The sequence below is a fragment of the Rhizophagus irregularis genome, chromosome 5 (assembly GCF_026210795.1).
Source record: "Rhizophagus irregularis chromosome 5, complete sequence".
In the NCBI taxonomy this organism is placed as follows: domain Eukaryota; kingdom Fungi; phylum Glomeromycota; class Glomeromycetes; order Glomerales; family Glomeraceae; genus Rhizophagus; species Rhizophagus irregularis.
The window spans coordinates 2,907,237-2,930,694 of record NC_089433.1 but is presented as its reverse complement, the minus strand read 5'-3'; the positions used below and the strand labels follow the sequence as shown (position 1 = coordinate 2,930,694).

The 23,458-nt window shown below is 26.8% G+C and overlaps 6 protein-coding genes across 6 annotated transcripts; all 6 read right to left on the bottom strand.

Annotated features, from left to right (window-relative positions):
• Positions 1 to 6,291: 6,291 nt before the first annotated feature.
• Positions 6,292 to 7,437, bottom strand: OCT59_025177 (uncharacterized protein). Its single transcript, XM_025310736.2, has 2 exons — positions 7,115 to 7,437; positions 6,292 to 7,006 (listed from the first exon to the last, which is right to left on the bottom strand). Exons 1-2 carry the CDS (start codon positions 7,302 to 7,304, stop codon positions 6,462 to 6,464), a joined length of 735 nt encoding a protein of 244 aa, XP_025179206.1. The 5' UTR covers positions 7,305 to 7,437; the 3' UTR covers positions 6,292 to 6,461.
• Positions 7,438 to 7,861: 424 nt separating this feature from the next.
• On the bottom strand, positions 7,862 to 9,467 carry OCT59_025176 (uncharacterized protein; the record flags this gene model as incomplete). Its single annotated transcript, XM_066136605.1, has 5 exons — positions 7,862 to 7,893; positions 7,975 to 8,034; positions 8,115 to 8,467; positions 8,861 to 8,955; positions 9,021 to 9,467. 5 exons carry the CDS (start codon positions 9,465 to 9,467, stop codon positions 7,862 to 7,864), a joined length of 987 nt encoding a protein of 328 aa, XP_065991912.1.
• A 2,318-nt stretch (positions 9,468 to 11,785) lies between these two features.
• On the bottom strand, positions 11,786 to 12,170 carry OCT59_025175 (uncharacterized protein; the record flags this gene model as incomplete). Its single annotated transcript, XM_025330339.2, has 2 exons — positions 11,786 to 11,804; positions 11,875 to 12,170. The coding sequence occupies 2 exons, from the start codon at positions 12,168 to 12,170 to the stop codon at positions 11,786 to 11,788; spliced, it is 315 nt and encodes a 104-aa protein (XP_025179208.2).
• A 1,069-nt stretch (positions 12,171 to 13,239) lies between these two features.
• Positions 13,240 to 14,763, bottom strand: OCT59_025174 (uncharacterized protein; the record flags this gene model as incomplete). Its single annotated transcript, XM_066136594.1, has 4 exons — positions 14,457 to 14,763; positions 13,938 to 14,387; positions 13,661 to 13,861; positions 13,240 to 13,266 (listed from the first exon to the last, which is right to left on the bottom strand). The coding sequence occupies exons 1-4, from the start codon at positions 14,571 to 14,573 to the stop codon at positions 13,240 to 13,242; spliced, it is 795 nt and encodes a 264-aa protein (XP_065991911.1). The 5' UTR covers positions 14,574 to 14,763.
• A 3,440-nt stretch (positions 14,764 to 18,203) lies between these two features.
• Positions 18,204 to 18,937, bottom strand: OCT59_025173 (uncharacterized protein; the record flags this gene model as incomplete). The annotated part of the gene is made up of 3 exons (XM_066136589.1): positions 18,204 to 18,500; positions 18,567 to 18,749; positions 18,914 to 18,937. The coding sequence occupies 3 exons, from the start codon at positions 18,935 to 18,937 to the stop codon at positions 18,204 to 18,206; spliced, it is 504 nt and encodes a 167-aa protein (XP_065991910.1).
• Positions 18,938 to 20,511: 1,574 nt separating this feature from the next.
• On the bottom strand, positions 20,512 to 21,078 carry OCT59_025172 (uncharacterized protein; the record flags this gene model as incomplete). Its single annotated transcript, XM_066136582.1, has 2 exons — positions 20,512 to 20,516; positions 20,682 to 21,078. The coding sequence occupies 2 exons, from the start codon at positions 21,076 to 21,078 to the stop codon at positions 20,512 to 20,514; spliced, it is 402 nt and encodes a 133-aa protein (XP_065991909.1).
• Between the last annotated feature and the right edge of the window lie 2,380 nt (positions 21,079 to 23,458).

Genomic DNA, 23,458 nt, shown 5'->3' with positions numbered 1-23,458 from the left:
AAGTTGGGATAATATTAATAAAGGGAATTTAGAACTGCGTTCCGGACATATAAATTACAAGATAAATTAAAATTAAAAAAAAAATAAAAAATAAATTGATTCATTTTTGTAAAAATCGTTAAGGAGATAATAAGCATCAGGTCAGTAAAATAAGAGGAATTATTCCGTTCTTCAGTTATATCCGTCGGAAGTAATAAAAAGAACAATTGTAGAGTAAAAACTTTTTTTCAAAGTAAATTTCAAAGTAAAACTTGCGTTTTACATGATAGAACATGAGTTGGTAGGATTACCCGGTTTTTCAGTTACTTCAGAAGTGACAATAACAACTGGTTTGGTATTGATGATTGGATTCATTTTGATTCGATTTGTTATTTTAAAATTATTAGTCTTTGTGAAGTTTTTTTTTTTGATTTAAAGTAATTTAACTTTTTTGAGATTTGTTTTATTTGATAGAAAATTTGAAAGAGAATTTGAAGTCATATTTATAATATTTCGAAACAAACGTAAAATAATACTAAAATTCTAATCCGATTATATTGGAAATATCTTGATACTCTTTTTCGTAAAACAATCCTTAAATGTTTCGAGTTTAAAATGATAGTATAATATACAAAAGTTTTTTTTTTTTGTTATTATTATTTGATGTAATTGCAATTATTACGTTTTAAGTTACAAATCAAAGATGATATCAAGTAAATAGTCCCATTTCTAGAAAGTTTTCAAGGACGTAAGCGTAACCTAAATGAGGTGTCATTCTAAATTACAACAATTCTTTTTCTTATTATTAACAATCAAAAATGGATTTAACCGATTTTGGTAAGGATCACACGTGGTAGCTATGAAACAATATGAAAATTTTGTGTTACTCTTCTTTTCTTTAAAAGAAATAATATATATGTACATATATATAAATAATGGCTATTATTTATAAAACAATGATTTTCAAGCCCTTACGCCATGAAATAATTAATGTGAAATATTATTATTACTATTATTCCTTATTACAATCGGTTTCTTGCAGATCCCCGTGGTATCATTTATCAAATACATAAAAAGGTAACAATACGTAGAATGAACCCTAAACTAATATGTAGATCCTTCCTTTTTTGAACAATGCCAGGCGGCTTTATGTAACTTTGACCCTGAAGAGATGCGTAGAGTTATATATTAAGCCCTCTTGTTACCTATTTAGGGTCCTGATGTAAAACGGAATATTTGTATCAAGTGAAAATTTTATCATTTGAGGCGTTACGAACGTTGTTCTAAATTGCTAAAATGGTAAAATTATACACATGGTTTAGAATTTGAGAACCAAAGTTCCAATAAACACATATTCTGAAACTTGTTAATAAAAAAAATTTTAAATAAGAAAAAAGAAGGATTAATCTGACATAATATACTGTAGACAATATTAACGGAATTGCAGTAGTTCCCCCAAAAAAATTTTGATCATATTGCCACCATCAAATTTATCTGGATACGCGTATGATGCGTATGATTCATGCGATTTATATTAATATTATTATAATAAAATTATTGTTCAGTCGATTAGGAATATGCGGGATTTTAATGACTGGTATTGTTATTAGATATCCAATATTGAAATCAGTATTAGTAACGGTCTTCGGCCGATTTTTTTTTTTTAAAAAAAAATTAGTAACGCATTTATTAATTACTAGTATCGTGTAGATTACAGGTCTTCGGCCGATATCTCTAGATATCTCTATTCCCTATTAATAATATTTACAATTAAAAAAACTATAATGTAAATAATCTTCAGAATTATATTATTATATACACTATACCGTATAACACATATAACACATTCCGGCTTAAAAATCTTAATTCTGATAGATGTATTCGCGTAGTGAACTAATGGAGTTTTAACGGAATTATAATTGTTGATAAAAAAATTTTTTAGAAAATTGATCACATGCCGAAAAATAAGCATTTATCGGAGTTTTCTTCAGAAAAATTTTTTGAGTTTCATGATTATTTTATGATGAAAACAAATTTTTTGGAATGTATTGTTATCAAATTGCGTATTGTATGCAACTAGCTAAACCTAAAATAATAAAACAATTTTAGTATTTGGTTTCAGTTATGTCGGCACCACTAATATCGCGCAAAATATTATACAAAATTTAAAACGATATTTTGTATCTTAAAAAGTAATAATTTATTAGCTTTAACAATTATTAAAAGATTTAATTGAAACAACGCACTTACATATGGTATGCTAGAGCGGTAATAAAACGCATGTAGACTCAAGAATTTTTTCGGATAATCCATTGATCAACATCAGATCATCACTCCCATTGTCACGAAATTGAGCTACCACCCAAGACATTTAACATTTTAAACGGAGGATTTCTTACATTATCTCTTGTTCTACTGATTTTAATAAATTTGCGAGTACAATAAGTTTATTGAACAATAAATTCTTTTATAATTTTAAAAACATCATATAATATTGTAATTATCGTAGAAATTCGAAAACTGTTACAGGTCTTCCGCCGACTAGTAAAATTTTGCATTATAATTATTTTAAATTATTAATTCCACGATTTCGCCAAGCTCATATTGCAAGTATAATATTATTGCAAGTATAATATTATTAAGTATATTATTTATTGCAAGAATAATATTATTGCATGTATAATATTATTGCATTTATAATATTATTGCATGTATAATATTATCGCGAGTATAATATTTTCTTGGTACAGTAGTAAAAAATCATCTGGCATCTTACCAATTAATGATCAATTTTCAAAATTAGAAATAATCGATTTAATTACGATAAATACGTCACAACCTTTACTATTACGACGGCTAAGCATACATTACTAGTTACATGATAAATCATAGTTAAGAAATAATTATCTGCTTAATGAATTCTTTTATCCCAGATTTCTGTAGATTGTAGTAATATGCAAAGAAAAGCATATCATGTGAGTAAGATTTTTTACATAGGAGTACATAGACAATCTTCCTAGAGAATCAACAGTCCTGCCTCATAGCAAGATATGCACGTCGCAGCGACGAGATCAGGTACTCGTGTCTGGACGCTCTTCTTCCCATGCACAAAGGGACAGAGCGTAGCACATTATACTATGCTCACATTCCCGAGAATGTGTAAACATTAACCTCCAATATGTGGGCACAAACTTTAGTGCCTTCTCTTTTATTCTGGATACTGAATTCTCTGTGATACTTCTTAGTTCACCAGCTAGGTAACTACGCAAATTTCGTATTGTTGCATTAGGGTGTTCTTTAAAGTAAAATGCATCCCAAGATTCAATGCTCCACTTCGTATATGGTTTTTGCCAGTATTCTGAAATGGCAAAAAAAATTAGAAGAATATTATTATTAATAAATATCAGACATATACCACACTTACTGCGTTGTTGAACTTTCGACAAAAAACTTTCTTCTGATAACATGTCAAAAGAATTGTAGAGAAATTAAAGTTAAAGGATATATATTTTTACACGATTAGAAAGATTAGAAAAGCTATCATAGACTCGTTATATATTTTTGCACGATTAGAAAGATATGTTAAACCATTATACCATTCATTTATTTCATTTTTTAGTTATTTTCTTTACTATTAGTACCATGAAAAAAAATTATTAAAATATTGATCCCTTTAAACAAACGCGAAAAAGTCCGAAATGTTAAAACAAAAAATTAAAAAAAATAAAGTTATCGGAAATGTTAACTTTTGGAAAATACATTTGATGATGTGTAATGTGTTAATTTATACTATACTAATATTGTGTTAGTTGACAGCAGCTAAGAAGTTTGAATAAAAAAAAACGTGATCTTTGTGTTTCAGGTTTCAGTAGAAAAAACTCAAAATTCTTTAAAAATTTATACACTTTATGACATTCTGAGATCTATACACATATATTAGTTATTTCGTATGTAATATACCATCTGCTTTTATTTGTAATAGACTTGGTTTGCTACTCTAAGAAATAAAATAAATAAATAAATAAAAATTTATACTCTTTTTCAATTTCTCTCTCCTTGCATGTACTTTGAGGCAAAATGACATCAAATTACGCTATTAGCCACGTGCAATTTGGTCATTTAAAAATTACATTATCAGTTATGCGATCTCATCAAAACTATTTATGCAGTTTCAATGTTTCGTGGATAAAAAAATATATCACGTGATATTAGAAATGTAATTCTGGCCAGCATCATAAGCTTGGCCTGAATTATACACCATTATATTTAAATGACTCCATTGACAAAAATGACTCGAATGACTCATCAATTTTTGAACCCATTCGAATTCTTAACGAATTAATAGATGGATGCTAAAGAAAACTATAAGAACATTTGGATTCTATTTCAAGACATGTCCAAACTCCAAAGCTTATGATCGTGTTATAGGTCATTCAAGGGTCATTTCAAAAATGGTCAAATGACCTGGTCATTGCCATCACTGAATTTGAGGGCAAGATACCTTTATTTCTCAATTAAATCTGTTTCATGCATATCCCTTTTATGTTTTTTTTTTCGATTTTTGATTTTAAAACATTAGGATGTCCCATAATGTATTGGTGAGTTTTACATTTTTACATGTTCCTTATACATACCCAGAATTAGTAAACCTTGATAACTAAAGAGAATGTCAACTTTATGAAAGTCAATATATATATTAAGGTGATTATTAGCAAAGTGTATAATAACTCACTTCTTTGATAAGTTGACTAGTTATTTTATTTATCAAAATTCATGCTTGATTTCTTTCGTGCTGGTAGAATATCCTGTGAATTTTGTTAAGATGACAACCGATCAGTCTTTTGAAGGCACCCAAAGAAACTAAGAAAGTTAAAGTTTCAAAGTTTCAGTTGCCAAAAAGTCCATTAAGAACCATTCAGTAGAGTCCTGTTCAAAGTAGGGCGCGTATTTGACATAAAAGAATTGAATGTAGAATGATAGAAAGTACTGTAATTTTAGGATATGAATAAGACGAGTTTATAATATAAAGTCCTAACGGCTTAAAGGCTTAACTGATGGGTTTTACCAGAATTATAATTAACGTTGTTGATAAAAAGATTTTTTAGAAAATTGATCACATGTCTAGATTTTTTTTTTTTAGAAAAATGAGGCATTTATTTTTATAAGATTTCATGATGATAGAAATTTAACAACAAAAAATTTAATTTTATTACAGAGATTTTACTTAAAATTGGAATTATCAAATATTGTAGACAAAAGTTAATTTATACTAAACTATCATTTAAAACTTTATTATAGCTTTTAACAATTGTAACATCTAGCTAAAATTAAAATAATAAATGTTAAAACAATTTCAACATTTGATTTCAGCTAGGTCGAATCACTATTATTTTTCATGGCACGCTCATAGTCACGAAATTATGACTACTTGATGATCAAAATGTCGATCGTCAAGTGAGTAGTATAGCTTCTCACACATGTTATCGCAACACCGTAACCTTTTTTTATGATTACTTCACTAATGAAAATTATCACACATGTTATCGCCGTAACCTTTTTTTTATATGATTACGTCAGTAACGTCTGCATTTCTAATATTGGCGCAATATTTGTTGAAATCAATAAAATCAACTCAGTAAATAACAAAATTTCTAAATAAACATTGGACTAAACGAAGGGAAAAAAGTAAAAATGACATCTATCATATAATCCGGCCCTTATATAACCTTTCCCTGATAGATCAGAATTCTGGTAGTAGATCTTGTTTCTTAGGTTATTTTTGATGCCTGGAATGAGACATAAGGGGTTCTCATGAAGTTGAGTAATACTGCCAGATTCCCAAGTGTCGGCATTTGACGTATAGAATTTTGAATCAATATTTACCGCCGCTTAATGCCTTCCATTTTCTAACAATAAAATTACATTATTTGATAAAATTATTTTAAATTGAATTATTTAAACACAAGAGATATCATAATATGAATTCCCTAAGTTGAATCTTATTAAATCAGACTATATTTGCTAATGTTAATAATGTTATTTTAAGTTATTACAAACTTCTTTGCAAATTAATGTAACATTTGTAAATGTAATTGAAATGAAAATTGAATAATTTCTTATCGAACTATAAATATTTGCATCACGTAATTTGCAGCTCTAATTCCTCTAATTCCACGAACGGCTTTAGATCCAATATATGATAATTCATATCAGAAGTTATCCCGAGTATGTTTATTTGTTTATTAAAAGTTTTATATGTTCCGAACATTTTCATCAACATTTTCGGGAATTCTTTTCACAAAAGTTGATTTTACCACAAATTCTTATCCACTTTATTATCATATAATATGCGTATATAATATATATAAAAGTCCAGTATTACCAACTATAAAATATAGGATACACAACAAGGAAACAAAAACCCTAATAACCCAATGTTACCGATAAATATATGAATACTAATACGTTTGTTCAGTGTTAAGTTAGATATGCTTAGCCTTCTTATAAGCCACTGTGCTTGTAATAATTTCTTCATCAAAGTTAAGACTATGTTTGCCCAAGTGGCTTGAAACTGATATCTCATGGATATTTTTTGATGCAACTGACACAACAACCGATGACATCTTTTCATAATTATGACCGGCGAATCTTAGATCCTCCAAATAAGAATTTGCGTTCCTATCTTCTTCCTTTTCATTATTCTCGTAACATTCTGAAGTATCATGATAACCATTATTATTGTTATCATAGCTGCTATTTGTGATAACATAAATTTCTTGCGAAGATTCATCATCATCGTCAGTATTATCGTCTGACAACTCTTCATCTTCTTCATAAAAATCATCTAAGAATTCCTCATCATCATCATAATCTGGATTGATTACGTCTGTAGTCTTGTATTCAAAATTTTGGATATTTTTTGTATTATCTCGCGTCTTGTATCCATTAAAACCATCGAATATATTCGGCTTCAAAATATATCTATCATCTCGTTTTTGTTTTATATTATTATCCCTAAAGTTATATTCTTTGAAATTAAAAATAATTATAATCGTTAAAAGGATTTCATCTAAAGATCTTTTTTCTTAAAAAAAAATATATATATATGTATATATATTCCTAGATCTTATTTTACCTTTTCCTGAATTTATGATATTCGTGGCGAGATTAGATAGATTAGAAACCAACAAAAACTTTCTTAATCCTGGACTTTCAAAATCTTTATTATCCATAAAGCTAAATTTTTCAAGTTTTCTTTCGCAGATATCTAAGATTTTTTTTCCTTCAATAATTTCATTATATGTTATGTTTTTCAAAAAAGTCATTTTTATGATATGAGTTTAAAGAATAGTTGGTTAAAAGAATAAGGGATAATAACTTTTTGATCTCTCTCTTTTTGTTTTTGTTATCACAAAATTTTTTTTTTTTCCTGGGAAGAAACGAAGAAACTAGTCGAACAACGTTGTTAAAATAATTGCGTCCTTTATATCATTATATCATTATGTCATCGAGATCTTTTACCAAATTTGGTAAATTAATATTCGTGTAACAACAAGGTTTTAGACGTGTTGTTACACATCACTTCTAAAAGTCTAATGACATCAGCGCTACTCACCAAACTGTACTATGACGATATGTATACATAAAATTAAAAATAAAATAAATTAATTATCTTGAAACTTGAAATTTAAGATAAACGTATAATTTTATTATTATTACAATGACGGACTTTTTCTCAAAAGATGTGTTTTTGGATACTATAATTAATTGTTAGAATGTATAATAATGTGTAATTGCAATTAAATTATCATTTTTAATGATAATAAGAGATCTATAATTATTCATTATAATTTATTTTTAACGTATATTTGTTATTCTGTTGTTATTCGTTCGTACTTTCTACTTCAATCTTATCTAAATTTTTTTATTAAAAATAAATACTGTATTAATAATTTTTAATATTATAGTTAACATTTAATATTTTAAATAATATACCTTGACTTTGTTCTTTAACAGCGTCATAAATAAAGTTTTCAAGCAAATTAGGATCAGAAACTGTAAACGATTGAAGATTTAAAATTAATTAATTAATTAATTAAATATAAATTAAGTAATTTAAAATATATAATATTTACATTCAGAATTTTCAACTTGAACTCCTAAAGAATTTCTCGATTTAGGGAGATTACGAAAATTCATATGACGACTTGTATAAATTGCTTCAGGATGTAATGTAATCTCATTAGAAGAATATTCTCGTGAAACAATCGCATCTGCATTAGAAAATTCTTTTACAATTTCTGATTCTGTTTTTCCATTGATAAATTCCAAATTCCATTTAAATATTACGCTCAATAATTCATTACAAGAAGGTCTTTTCTCTGGATCAGAATCAAGACATTTATTAACTAATTCGATATAACATTTTGGAGTTCCCCTAATAACTTTTGGTCTTAAACCAACGCAAATTGCTAATGCAAGATCATCGCTATGTGATATATTCCCATAGGGTGGTTTTCCAGTAGACATTTCTACCATAATAATGCCAAAACTATAAATATCACTTGCTTTTGTGTATGGTTTACCATTAAATATTTCTGGTGCTATATAAGGTAATACTCCACATACATTTGTAGAATTATTTGAGTCATATATTGATTGTGAAAGTCCTAAATCCGAAATCATCGTGCCACTCAAATCATCAACATTAGGTTTATACATAAGTATATTTCCACTATGCAAATCTTTATGAATATAATTTATGTCATGGATTTTTCCAAGAGTATCTATAATATACCATAAATTTTGTAATTTTTCTTCCCATTTTAAGGATGAAAAATTTTTTTTAAGATAATCTCTTAAATTTCCATCTGAAGCGTACATTATAACCATAGAAAATTCGTCTGTTTTCGGATCTTTTGTTATTCCGTATAATTTTTGAACCATACAGCCCGAACATTTAACATGTACTTTTATCTAACATAAGAATGATAAATAAATATATAAAATCATCAAATTAATAATTAAAAAATAATATTTACCTCATCAGTAAATGCTCCAATCATAATTCTTGAATTCTTAAATTTTTTAAGTGCGACTATTTGAGGCTCACTACGACGTTTTTTAGATAAATATTCAGGAATTCCGTCCAACCAAGTGGCAGAATAAATTGTAGCAAAACCACCTTCTCCAATAGGTTTAATATCTTTTAATCTTTCAAAAGGTATCCATTCTGTGTTGTCACCATAATCTCTTGTTTCAAGTTGAGCTTCATGTATTAATTTATCAAAATCAGGATTTCCACTTGTTTTTCCTTCCTTTAAAAATCGACCTGGATCACATTTGTTGCACCATGCCCAACCTGTATTAATTTCTTTACAATCAGGACATACTCCATTAAGCATAATCAATTCCCTCAACTCTTTTGAAAACATAGCACTTAATATAATTTTTAGTTTAAGCTTTTTACAAACTTTAATATAATCCATATGATATAAAATTCTTTAAAGAACTCGGAAAGAGTTTATGGAAGAAATGTGAGCAAAACAAAACTGCATATAAGTTTGTTATACGTAGTACACTACTAGCACACCACAGTGTTTGATGATTTGCTTCCCACAAATAAATGTTTCAATTGTTAGTTGATCGACGTCAGCATAAATGACGACGATATTTATAATATTTATACCGTTCTCACTTCTCATTATCCACTACTCCATTACTTATTTTTTACATATTATTTATTAAATTTCATACTTTGATTATATATACCTTAATTTTATAAATATACATATATAATATATACCAGATTGTTTTGTCACGTTAAAGATAGAAGTAAATTATTCGAGTTTATTCATAATTTACTAAATAATTTTCTATCAGGGATACCATGTTATTTAATTCATATTATTAACACGACAGTAAGTCTTTTTTTATTTCCTAAAAATATTTTTTAAAATAATCTTCTTAACGTAAAGCCATATGTAATTCCATTTATACAGTATTTAGGTTTCTTCATTGCATCACGCAGTTTTAAATTTAGCGAACTAGAGATGAATGTGTTTAAATTATTTTATCGTCAGCCCCCAATCCTCCTCAAATTCGCTATAAGATTGTAGCGAAGAATTTAAGAGAATTTAATTGGCTGACTCGTTATAACGAGAGAAATGTAACGTGTTGGGAAAAATGTTATAAAGCGCCTCACCTGTTGTTATTGGAGGCGATAAACGTCTATGTGTAGACTATCGCCCTACGAAAAAAAATGCATCCGGAACTCATCCTGAACTTCGGAAAATGTTCCAAAACGTGTGCGTTTCCGGATGTTTGGAATATGCCCGGCAGATTACCACTATCTACGTCAGGGGGAGGTTTTAAACATCTGTTTTGAGCTTTTTGAATTTTTTTTAATTTAATTTTTTCTATTTTAGAAATAATTTCTAGAATATGTCTAATTAAATATTCTGAAATTTTTATATCCGGAATTTGTTGGTTTTATTTGTCTAGAATTTGTCCCGAATTCTTCATGTACAAAAAAACTGGACAAACCCTGGACATGAAAAAATTCCGGACAACAAAGGTAAATCATTTTCAAGACAATTTTTTGAAATACTGGACAATTTTCGGACACTTTCATTGATATTTTCCGGATATTCCTTTTTCATAGGTCGCAAATTAAATGCAGTGACCAAAGCGGTTTCCTATCCTCTACCTACCAACGACCCATTTTCATTTTTTTATTTTAGGTCTCTACTTGCCGGACGATTTTTATGAACTGAAAAGGTAAGTGGAGGAGCTTCAATATTTTTTTAATATTCAATTTTTAATTAGAAACGTTTATTAACGTTTCTTGTTATCTTATAACAAAAATATTATCCTAGCAGTTTTTATCTACATCATATTCTGTAATTACTTAAATATACCATAAAAGATATTTTGAATAGGGAAAAGTTGCCTTCTATTAATTAAGTGTGAAACAAAAATGATATGGAAAATTATGGAAATTTTTTTATATATTACATCATGAAATATAAAATTATCTTTTTCAATTCTTTTTCGATTTAATTATCTCATAATATTATTTATACGTGCGAATCTTGAATATTAAAGAAACACTGTTGTTACGGCGTAACACTTCAATTTATTACTTTTACATTTTTTGTTGTTATGATATTATAAATTTTATTAGTTATGTTAACTGAACTAATAAAACAAGATAATAAACATTTTGATTGGTTTGTTCTAAAATTCTGATCGCGTGATCACGTGGCTGAAAAGTGATTTGTTAGATCATAATACATATATTTTTGTGATTTTTAGATGTTTAGATGTTTTTAAAGAATTAGTGTGACCAATTGTACGCAAGTAGCAACATGAATAAAAGAAGACTTAAATAATACTATACAACTCTTGTTCACTTCAAAATATGTACAATCACTAAAGATTGCCATGTGAGGTTGAAATTTTAATTATTCATACACTAACTGCCATAAATAAAAGCCGCCATCCGTAAAAATTCATATTTCATTATTTTTTTTATTATTAAAAATTATCATTGATTACACACACCAATTTATTAAATTTCGATCTTAAGAATAATACAAAATTATTATTGGATATTTATTTACGGCATTATAAATTATGGTTAAAATATATTTACAGTGCTAAAATAATTAAAATATTAAACTGATTTTATTTATGTAAAAAAAATAAAGTTTACACGTAAATAATTTAAAACTAAAAATATTGTTTATAGCTAACAATAAGCTAAAGATTTATTATACTGACTCATGCTAAAAACTAATAGCGTTTAATCTTCTTTATTTATTCTGTATAAAGAATTAAATTTCATATTAATAAAGTATAATAATTATCAAATTTAAAAATCTATGAACTTACTTTGTAAAATCAATAATTAGACTTTTGGTGAAAGGATTAAGTAATCGAGATTTATAAATAGCTTGTGTATGAGTATTAATACTTTTATCAAAAGAAGAGAGATTTGATATTCTATATTCTTCTGCTTCTTTGAATTGTTTTTCAATTTCATAGTGTTGTTGTTCTTTTTCAATCTTCATATAACGTTTAAAGTCTGATTCATCATCTTTATATGAACTATAAAATAAATTTATTGATTCAAAAATTTTCTCCGCATCTGGTCTATCGTCTGGGGTTGAATCCCAACACTCTTTCATTAATTTACTATAACATTTTGGTATTTCTGGTTCATTTACTTCAGGTCTATTTCCATTACATATGCTTATTGCTAAGTATTGATCATGCGCACAATCAGAAAAAGGTTGTTTTCCAGTTCCTACAAAATACATAATCATACCAAAACTATATACATCCGCTGCTTGAGTATAAGGTTCCTCTTTGAGCACTTCAGGAGCTACGTAAGGTATAACTCCATAATTATTATTTTGATCAATATTACTAACATCTCCGCATAATTCCATATCTGAAATATGTACAATATTATCATCCATGTAATCTTTTACATCATCATTAATTAATAGTATATTTCCTGTATGAAAATCACGATGAACCATCCGTTTTTGATGAATTTCTCTAAGTCCATTAATAATATTCCACAACAAAAGTAATTTCCTTAACCAATCAAAATCGCTATAATTTTTATTCATCCAATGATTTAAATCTCCACCTTCTGCATAGTCAAAAACCATAATAAATTCCTTTGTATCTGGATTCTGAGATATTCCGTATATTTTAAGAATCCTATTAGTGTAATAATTATAATGATTTTCAATTGAATATGCTTTAAGCTATTATAATATAAAAATTATTCTTTATTATATTAAAAAAAAGTATGTAAATTATATTTACGGAGAATTTCATACCTCATTTAAAAATTTACTTGTAATATTTTGAGATTTATATAAACATTTTAACGCAACCTTTTTATTCCGTTTTCTTGCATACTTATTACCATCATAATGTAATAAACCAACTCTCCATGTTGCAAAATATACTTTAGAAAAGCCTCCTTCACCTATTTTTTTAATATTACTAAATTGATTATATGGAATCCATTCAAATACTATATCATTTGGTTTATTGATTTTCAATTGCATTTCTTTAATTAAATCATCGATTTTCTCATTTCCACTAGTCCAGTTTGTAAGTATTTTTATTATTATATGCTTGTTTTTAATAACTGGTTCATAATATTGAAAAACTAGAACATAATCTTTTGTATTTGGATTTTGGGATATTCCATATAATTTAGGAATATCATCATGATTAACAAGTTATGTAGTATGATTTAATCTGTTAAAATATAAAAAAATTATTGTAAAATTAGAAAGTACATAAACTAAATTTTTGGAAATTTTCATAACTCATTTATAAATATATTAGTAATATTTTGAGAGTTATACAAACATTTTAAAACAACTTCTTTATTCTGGTTTCTCGTATATATATTTTTACCAAAACCAATTTGGTTTTTATAATATAATGGACCATTCTTCCATATTGCTAAATATATTTCGGACAAATTACATTCATCCATTTTTTTAATGTCATTAAACTCATCATATGGTATCCACTCAAATACTATATTATGTAGGTCATTGATTTTTAATTGCATTTCTTGAATTAAATAGTCGATTTGTTCATTTCCACTAATCCAATTTGTAAGTATTTTTACTGTAGTTAGTACATTGTTTTCACTAATCCAATTTGCAAGTACATAACTATCTTTGATAGTTATATTTTCATAATTTTCATTATTATCATTACTATCATTATTTTCACAATATTTAAAAACTAGAATATAATTTTTTGTATATGGATTTTGAGATATTCCATATATTTTTGTAGTACTGTTATTGCAATAATGGTTAATTGAAGATGATCTAACCTATTAATAAAATATAAAAAAAAGCTATTATTATCCAGTTAAAAATATATTATATTAATTTATAAAAACTTCATACCTCATTAAGAAATACATTAGTGATATTTTGGGAGTCATATAAACATTTTAAAGCAACTACTTCATTCTGATATCTTATATATTCGTATTTATCACTATCATAATGTAATGGACCGTCCTTCCATGTTGCTGAATACACCTTAACAAAAGTGCCTATTTCTTCAATATTACTAAATTGATTATATGGAATCCACTCGAATACTATATAATATGGTTTATTAATTTTCAATTGCATTTCTCGAATTAAATTTTTAATTTTTCCATTTTCATTTGTCCAAATTGTAATATTTTTTAAATAATTTACTTGGCATGTTTTACACCACTTAAGATTTATATCTGTAAATTCTTTACCACATTTTTCACAGTAGCATTCGTTTTCAAAGACTATAATATAATCTTTCGTATCCAAATCCTGAGTTACTCCATATGTTTTAATTATAGATACTTTAACCTATTAAAATATAAAAATTTATTATTAATATACAAAATGTATACAAATTAATTTATTTAAACTATATACCTCATTAGTAATATTTTGAGAGCTATTTAGACGTTTTAAATTAACCTTTTTGTTTTGATTTCTTTTGAATTCATATCTATCGTTATTATAATATAATATAATGGACCATCCTTCCATACTGCTGAATATATTTCAGAAAATTCATCATTACCTATAGTTCGATCTTTCTAATATCTTCCCCAATCAACTATTTTTCAAATTCGTGCATCTTCCTTCCTTGAACCTTAATAAATTTATTCTGAGATTCTTCAGTTTTTTCTTTATTACTATCTTGAAAGCCTTTATCATCAGTTTGTTCGTCATCACCGAATAAGAAAACTATATTTTTTTTTCGCAAAGCTTTTGACCAGTTGAATTCTTAATAATAATATATTATTAATCTAGATTTACTGTATTTTTAGTAAAATTTTCCCTTCACATTCCTAAAATATACAATAAGGGATAAACTAATCCTGGACGTATGATATACATCCCCGAAATTAACTAAAATAGGATTTTAGAATCCAATTTAGTAACACAAACATGCGCGCATTTTTTTTTCTGAATTATTATTTACAAATGATTTTTACGCCTTTACATTTGACAGTCACCAAAAATGGTAAAAGCCTGATTTTAAATTTTATTGTTCAGTTAACGACAAAAAAAAAAGAATTTTTTTTTATACATATATAGAATTTTTTTAAAAATATATGCATTTGTGTATATATATGTATTTTTTTTCAGAAGCTTGGCACTGAACTAGAAAAAAAAATCAGCTTAACTTTTTTTTAGTCTGGCCTATTTCTGAAATTTTCCAAAGATCAAAATTCTTTTATTGTTTGGTATTATGAGAACAATTATATGAATAATTTATTATTATCACGTGATTACGATGATTACAGGTTACGATATACTTATACTATAGGCGTAAATAATAAAATTGTTGTTTTTCTTAACAAGATCTTTTTTTAATATTGTTCACACACCTCAACTTCAAAATTTCCTAGAAAAATTGATGCATAATTTACGAAAAAAGTATGTGAACGTAACAATAAGAACCAATTTAATTTCTTGAAGTGGAATTCTCTTTGTTGCATTTCTTTCCGCTCATGCCATTCCACAGGTCCCTATAAATTAACATTTCTTGTGGGACATCTATAAATTAAAAGGGATGGTTAGCTTTTGCTAAGTACTCTACTTAAAAATTTCGTCCCGCCATCCGGTAGGTGACGTGAGGCAGTATCCTTCTAAAGTATCAAGTAACATAACGAAGCAGTTCGGATCTTCTTCCTATATATTAGTGTCGATATTTTCACCGTCCGTTCCTGAAAACTGCACAATAAAAGGTATAGCTACAAGTATCTGTTTGAAAGAACTTACAAAAACACAGCTTTAGGTTATTGTGTCCTTTCGCTGACATCTCTCCTGGACACACAAAGATTTGTTATCATCCAGAAATTTTGAAAACAGAGAAGGACGTTCACAGTAAAACTGTGGCCACGAAGCGCTTCCAGTTCTCTGAATCCAAAAGTCCTCAATGAAAACAAATCATTGCATGAAAGAAGTTGAGGAAGGCACATAACTATTCCTCATTGCGGAACAGTAGACCTCAACACTGAGAAGATCTTATCCGTATCTCTCAGCCAGGTCCGTCAGTTAACAGAGTTATCATAGATAGACCTGCCAGCTCACAAGGTTGCCATAACTTCCTTGATCATTGCATCCACTTGTTCACCTTCACCAGAAAGAGGCAGGCAAAGCCCACTCTCTTTAGCTTTACGAAAACAGTTCGACATACCTTTATATTAGATAAAAATGGAGGTCCGGAAGAGGGATGACGAGAAATAATGTGACGTTGCAGTCCAGTTATTAGAAGTCACGTGATTCCGCGTAAAATTTTTTCCGATAACAAATTGTTTTTCGGGTGCCAACGAGTGCTAAAAGTTTGTTGAATGGGTTCTTGAGACAAACTACCATATCTTCAAGACGGTGAATTTGAACCTGATGACTTATATTCAGGTACCTTAACCAAGGCTTCACTTTTAAAGTTAAAGATATAACCTTGAAGTGGGTTCTCGTACGATGGGCTCCAGTCATCTATTTGCAACTCTTTAAAGCTGTTAAACCCGAGATAATTCTTTCTATTTTAAAGTCAGGAAAGAAGAGATAAAATTCAATTATTTATTTATTTTGAGAAGTATAATACAAAATTTATAAAATGGTTCTTGATAATTACGAAAATTATTTGTTTAATTTCTTCAAGAGCGCTAAAGTGAACATCATAAACTTTCGGGTTAGGAGTTAGCGTCATCTTTTTTTTTGTTAGGAGGGTTTAGAACTCGGAAACAACATTTCCTATCTGTTAGAGTTAGCGTCATCTTTTTTTTTTGTTAGGAGAGTTTAAACTCGGAAACAACAGACAGTTGTTTCCTGTCTGTTAGAGCTTTTTTTGTAAGAGTTTTTTTATTAGGTGGTGTCTCTTTTGTTAGGAAGGTGTCCCTTTTTATATTATTTTTCTTATCACGCGATATGTCTAATATTTATATTGTGAGAGTTTGATATATGAGTCATCTTTACTCTGATTTAGAGAAATTAAATATCATATGACTCTGACGAAAGTGATCTCGATAAAAAAACTATTGCGTCACGTAGTAAGTTTGTTTTTTTAAAAAAAAAGTAAAAAAAAAAATAGTTTAAACAATAGTCTATAATCATCATTTTTGCCTTAAATAATTTTAAATAAAGCGGAGCTTAGAAATACAAATATGCATGATGATCGCATGATCAATATAATCAATAGCAAAAAATTTAATGTAAGAAAGTTTATTATCAAAATATAGAGGTCGGGAACAACCAAATAAATAAAAACAATAATAATGCGAATAGTAACTAAGTCTTTTTTTTTTATTAGTGTTAATAATTAATAATTCATAAGTAATAAAAAAAAATTCAACGAAATTTTGGATGACGTCACCCAACAAAGAATTTTAGTTTGAAAAAAAAAAAATCTTCATAAAAATTTCAGAAAAAAATTTCGGTCTAAGAAAGAATTACAACCTATCGTAAATAATTTAGGATAGAACTACTGTACAAAAAAAAAAAAAATTTTTTAAATTAATTTAGATCGTTAGATAATCGGTTGCAGAAAAATGAATATTAGAAATTTTATATATAATATTTTTATATTGGGTATAAATAGGTTAAGTATTTACACTGATAAGAGTCAATGTCATGTATTTAGTGTAGATACTTTATTGATGCGATGTAAATTTTTATGATTAATCGATTTTTCGATTATCATAATACGCACCTGTACGTATTATATGTAAAATATTCTATTTTTACTTTACTTTGGATAAATTTATACTTAGTTTTTTATTCATATGAATAATTATATTTAACTTTTAACAACCTATAATTATACCACTGATTTTATCATTATTACTGTATATACTACATAAATTGAATATAATAATATAGACGCAATCGCAATAAAAATAAATCAATGTTGTACTTGCATAAAATTCATAATGTAACTATGAAATAAAATGACCGTGACCTTGTCGTTGTTGAACATTTATTGAGCTGAGGCATCAGGGTATCGATACTCAAATAAATACCAAACGAAAATAGAAAAATTAATCCTTTACCATGTTACAACACGATTTAAACAAAATACGGTTTACACCTAACTGTCATATAATTCATACCATATCAAAATATAATCTCAAAATATGACATAACCGATACATTTCTACATTACGGAAATCACTTTTTTATCGATAACCGGATTTTCATCTTATTTTTATTAAGGAATATGGTATATGATATCCATTCAAATACTGTATCACTTCGTTCATGAATTTTTAATTGCATTTTTTGAATTAATTCATCAATTTTTTCGTTTCCACTAATCCAGTTTGCGAGTATTTTCATTGTATACCTAATAGTTGTTGTTTTATAATGTTGAAAAACTAAAATAAAATCGTTTGTATCTGGATTTTGAGATATCCCATATATTCCAGGCATACTATAATCTTGATTATTTGAATAATATGATATAACCTATTAAAATACAAAAAATGTATTAAATTAAAAATACATAAATTAAAATTTTAGAAGATTTCGTACCTCATTTAACAATATATTATTAGTATAAGTTAAATTTTGAGAGCCATAGAGACATTTTAAACTAACTTCTTCATTCTGGTTCCTTGCATATTCATTTTTATTATTATCATAACATAATGATCCATCCTTCCATATTGCTTTATATACTCTAACATCTTTACCTATTTCTTTAATATGTTTAAACTGATTATAAGGTATCCATTCAAATGTTATATTTATTTTTGATTGTATTTCTTGAATTAAATTATCAATTTTTTCATTCCCACTAGTCCAGATTATAATAGTTTTTGAATAACTTCTTTGACATTGCTTACACCATTTAAGATTTATATATGTATATAATTTACCACATTTTTCACAGCGGCATTCATTTTGAGAAACTATAATGTAATCTTTTGTATCTGAATTTTGAGTTACCCCATGTGTTTTAATTGGGGATGATTTAACCTATTGGAATATAAAAAAATTAGTGTTATTATTATTATAATAAGTATATAAATATTTATAGAGAAATTTCGTAGATTTTATACCTCATTTAGAAATTCATTAAGAATATCTTGGGAGTTATGTAGACATTTTAACGTAACTCTTACATTTTTGTTTCTTGCGTATTTAAATCTATAACTATCATAATGTAATAGCAAATTTATCTCTTCCTATTACTTCAACACTATTAAATTTATTGTATGGTATCCATTCAAATAGTATATCGCTTGGTCCATTAAAGTTTAATCGCATTTCTTGAATTAAATCATCGATTTTTTCATTTCCGCTAGTCCAGTTCGTAAATATTTTTACTGCATGTCTAATAGCAGTTGCTTTAAAAACCAGAATATAATCTTTTGTATCGGGATTTTGAGATATTCCATATAGTACTTCAGGCATATAAGAATTGCGATTGATTGAATAGTATGATTTAACCTATTTTAGTTTATAAAATAATTATCAGTGATCATAAGTATATAAATTAAATTTTTTAAAAGAATTTCGTACCTTGTTTAGAAATACATTGCTGATATTTTGAGAGTTATATAGATATTTTAATATTACCTTTGTATTCTGATTTCTTGCATATTCATATTTATTATTATCATAATATAATTGACCATTCTTCCACATTGCTGAAGATATTGAAGTAAGATCGTCACTTTTTATTTCTTTAACATCATTAAACTGTTCAAATGGTATCCATTCAAATATTATATTCCATGATGCATTAATTTTTAATTGCATTTTTTGAATAAAACTATCAATTTTTTCATTCCCACTAGCCCAGATCGTAATATTCTTCAAATTACTTAATTGACATTGTTTACACCATTTATTATATATCTGCGTAAATTGCTTGCCGCAATTTCGACAATGAAATCCATCTATAAAAACTATAATATAATCGTTTGTATCCGAATTCTGAGATACTCCATATATTTTATTTGAAGATACTTCCACCTTTGAAATATATAAAAAAATTATTCTTATAAGAAAAGGTAAAAAAAAATAATTTATAGAAAAATTTTATACCTCATTTAGATCAAGAATATTTTGAGAATTATATGAATTATATAGACATTTTAAAATAACTTTTTCGTTCATGTTTCTTGTGTATTTAAATCTATAATTATCATAATGTAATGGACCATCACTCCATATTGCTGAATATATTGTAGCAAATTCATCTCTTCCTATTACTTTAATATTATTAAATTGATCGTATGGTATCCATTCAAATAATATATTGCTTGTTTCATTAAATTTTAGTCGCATTTTTTGAATTAAATTATCAATTTTTTCATTCCCACTAGTCCAATTCGTTATTATTTTCATTGTGTCCATAATATCAATTGTTTTATGTTTAAAAACCAGAATATAATCTCTCGTTTTTGGATCTTGAGATATTCCATATAATTTAGATAAATAAATATAATTAATCGAATATGTATATGATTTAACCTATTAAACATGAGAAAATATTATCATTAAAATATATAAATATATATAAGTTAAATTTTAAAGAATTTCGTACCTCATTTAGAAATACATTAGTAACCTCTCGAGAGTTATATAAACATTTTAAAATAATATTTTTATTCTGGTCTCTTACATATTTGTTTTTACCAAAAATGGTGCGTTTCTTATAATATAATGGACCATTCTTCCATATTGCTGAATATACATTAACACCTTTATCTATTTCCTTAATATCTTTAAACTGATCGTATGGTATCCATTCAAATATAATATCACTTGATCTATCAATATTTGATTGCATTTCTTGAATTAAATCGTCGATTTCTTCAATCTCACTGTATGTAAAAAATTTTGTTAAATCATTTATTTGGCATGGCTTACACCATTTTTCCACATTTGTGTAATGTTTACCACATATTTCACATTTATTAAGGTATTGATAAAGTCCCAAAGTTCCTATGAAGAAACGGCAAATTGGCAAAACTGCCGAAATTCTTATGATAAAATGACAAAATGCTAAAATTATCGAAATTAGTTTTGGCATTTGACAAGTTATCAAAATAAAATAAAATAAAAAATAACGAAGTCCGATTTTAGAATCAGCCAAAACTATATATAGTCATCAGAATAAGCTTTCAGTTAAATAATGTGTAAATCGCAGATCATCTATATCAATATTGTTCCACCAAAATTTTTGCAGGATTTTTGGAATTGATGACGTACATACCTATCTGGGAGACTTAATAATTTATATATACAGTATATAGTTGACGCACCCTTTACCTGGAAGAATTGATACCATTCCAAATATGAAGGCATAGCTTTTTAATAAGTGTGAATCAAAGAAATTACACGATCATGGATTAAAATAAAGAAGAGTCCTATATTTCTTGCTCGTTATTCTTGTTGAAACTAAGCTCGCTGTGTGCATGTAAACTAAGTTACAATAATCTTATATTCTATTACTTTATAGGTTGACTATTTAATCTTTTTTTCTATTTTTTTTTTCATTCTTTCGCCTCTTAGGTTTGGATTGGCGATATAATCAAAATAAATATTTTTTTTTATTGAGTAAATATATATATATTCTTTGTATGATTTTTTTAGTTAAATTAAATATATTTTTTTACTCAAAAATAAAAATCTGTTAATATTAAAAAAATTTTATTGTTGTATTGATTCAAACTCATTTACTGTAATCCTGTTGCAACGCAACAGGCTACAGTAGTTTTTATAAAAAAATATTCATAAATAAAAATTAAATTATTTTTAGAGATTTTTTTTTCCAGGATATTATCACTTTAACATTCAAGTAACTGATATTAATTGTTAAGCAATAAATAAAAAACTTTATTTCGTGAAAACATTTATTCGCGAAAAAGTAAGCAAAAAAGATTAATGTATTATAAAGAACGAGATAAATTTAATAAAAATCAGCTAATTCCAAATTTTGTTCTAGAAAACAATTATGCATTTAATATAAAAACAATAAAGTAGCCAAATGGAATAATAATTTTTCGGCGAAATATCCCTTCGATGAAATATCTCTTCGGCGAAATGGTTTGGCGAAATGGGTTTCGGTGAAATGGACTTCGGCGAAAAGTCCGGATACCCATTAAAAATTAATAAATTAATGTAATTGAACAGATACTAATAATGGATATAGTGAAATATACTCTTTTAAACACTATATGCTAAAAAAGACAATCTTTAGTTGATGCCTACAGCAATAATATTTTGTTCATAATGTAATGTTACCTATAATTCTTGTTTTATTTAAAATTCTAAACAATTTTTTATTCATATCCCTAATCGTTATTATAGTATAATATAAGTTGCAAAGCTAACTAGTGATCCTGAGCTCGACTAATGTATCAATAAGTCAGTAGTTGATGAAGGATTGGAGGTTATGCTATTGCATATACAAATGAGACAAATAAATTTGTAGCAACAGATCCATTATTACCAAAGGTCAACAAACCCAGAGAATTTAAGGAATTCTTATCCTATATACTCGGTGAAACGGAGAAAAAAGTAAGTAAATTATAGGCTAAAGATGAATTGATTTGATTCGATTTTGAAATCTATTCTAAATTCAGAAAATTTTAGTCTCCTGAGTTTAGAACTACTTTTAACTATAAAAACCGTTTCGAGCCAAAGCCTACTTTAAACTGATTTCAAGAACCGGATTGAAATTGGGGCAAAAATTGGGCTGCTGCCTGCTACCAAGATGATGATCTATCGTTTGAAGCCAATCAAAATTTGACCATCATCATGATACTGTATGCTCCACTTATGTTTATAAAATTTGAACGCACGTAGCTCATATTTTATTTATGAGAGCGTGAAGAACCTAAAACAAACGAACCAGTTCTCATCCCTACGTCATAGATAAATAAACTTGAGTGTTAAATAATGCACAAATTCGTGATTGACCAATCAAATATTTTATATTTTATTTTGTATTTTTAATGCTATAATTGTTGAAAATTTTACAACTATGAAAATGATGATTTTTTTTTGGTTGCGCCAACATGCAACCATTGATATATATTTTACTTACGATTAAACTCAAAAAGAAGTTTATTATATTTTGCCGGAAAATTAATAAAAAAATTATGTTTAAGCTTGCTAATTTACATCATAAATAATTCTTGTAGACATAGAAATACCGTTGAAAAGCAAACATGGGGAACGATTTTATAGATCCAATTCTTAGGACTAAATTTCTGGTAAATAAAACCTGGGCAAAATCAAATATGTAAATAACTCACATGACAAGAAAATTCAAAAATTTTTGATACAATAAAAACATTTTTTTTATTTGTCCTCTATTTAATTTTAAATTTTAGGATCAACAATACTTCTTGTCTCCTTCCATTTCATATTATTATATCAACAAAAAAAAAAATATATCTATAGAA

Bases quoted from the DNA above. Each gene is read 5' to 3' on its own strand.
- OCT59_025177 (XM_025310736.2), bottom strand. From the start codon at position 7,304: ATGACTTTTTTGAAAAACATAACATATAATGAAATTATTGAAGGAAAA. The intron at 7,007-7,114 runs GTAAAATAAGAT...TTAATTTCAAAG, and splicing joins TATCATAAATTCAGGAAAAG to AATATAACTTTAGGGATAAT.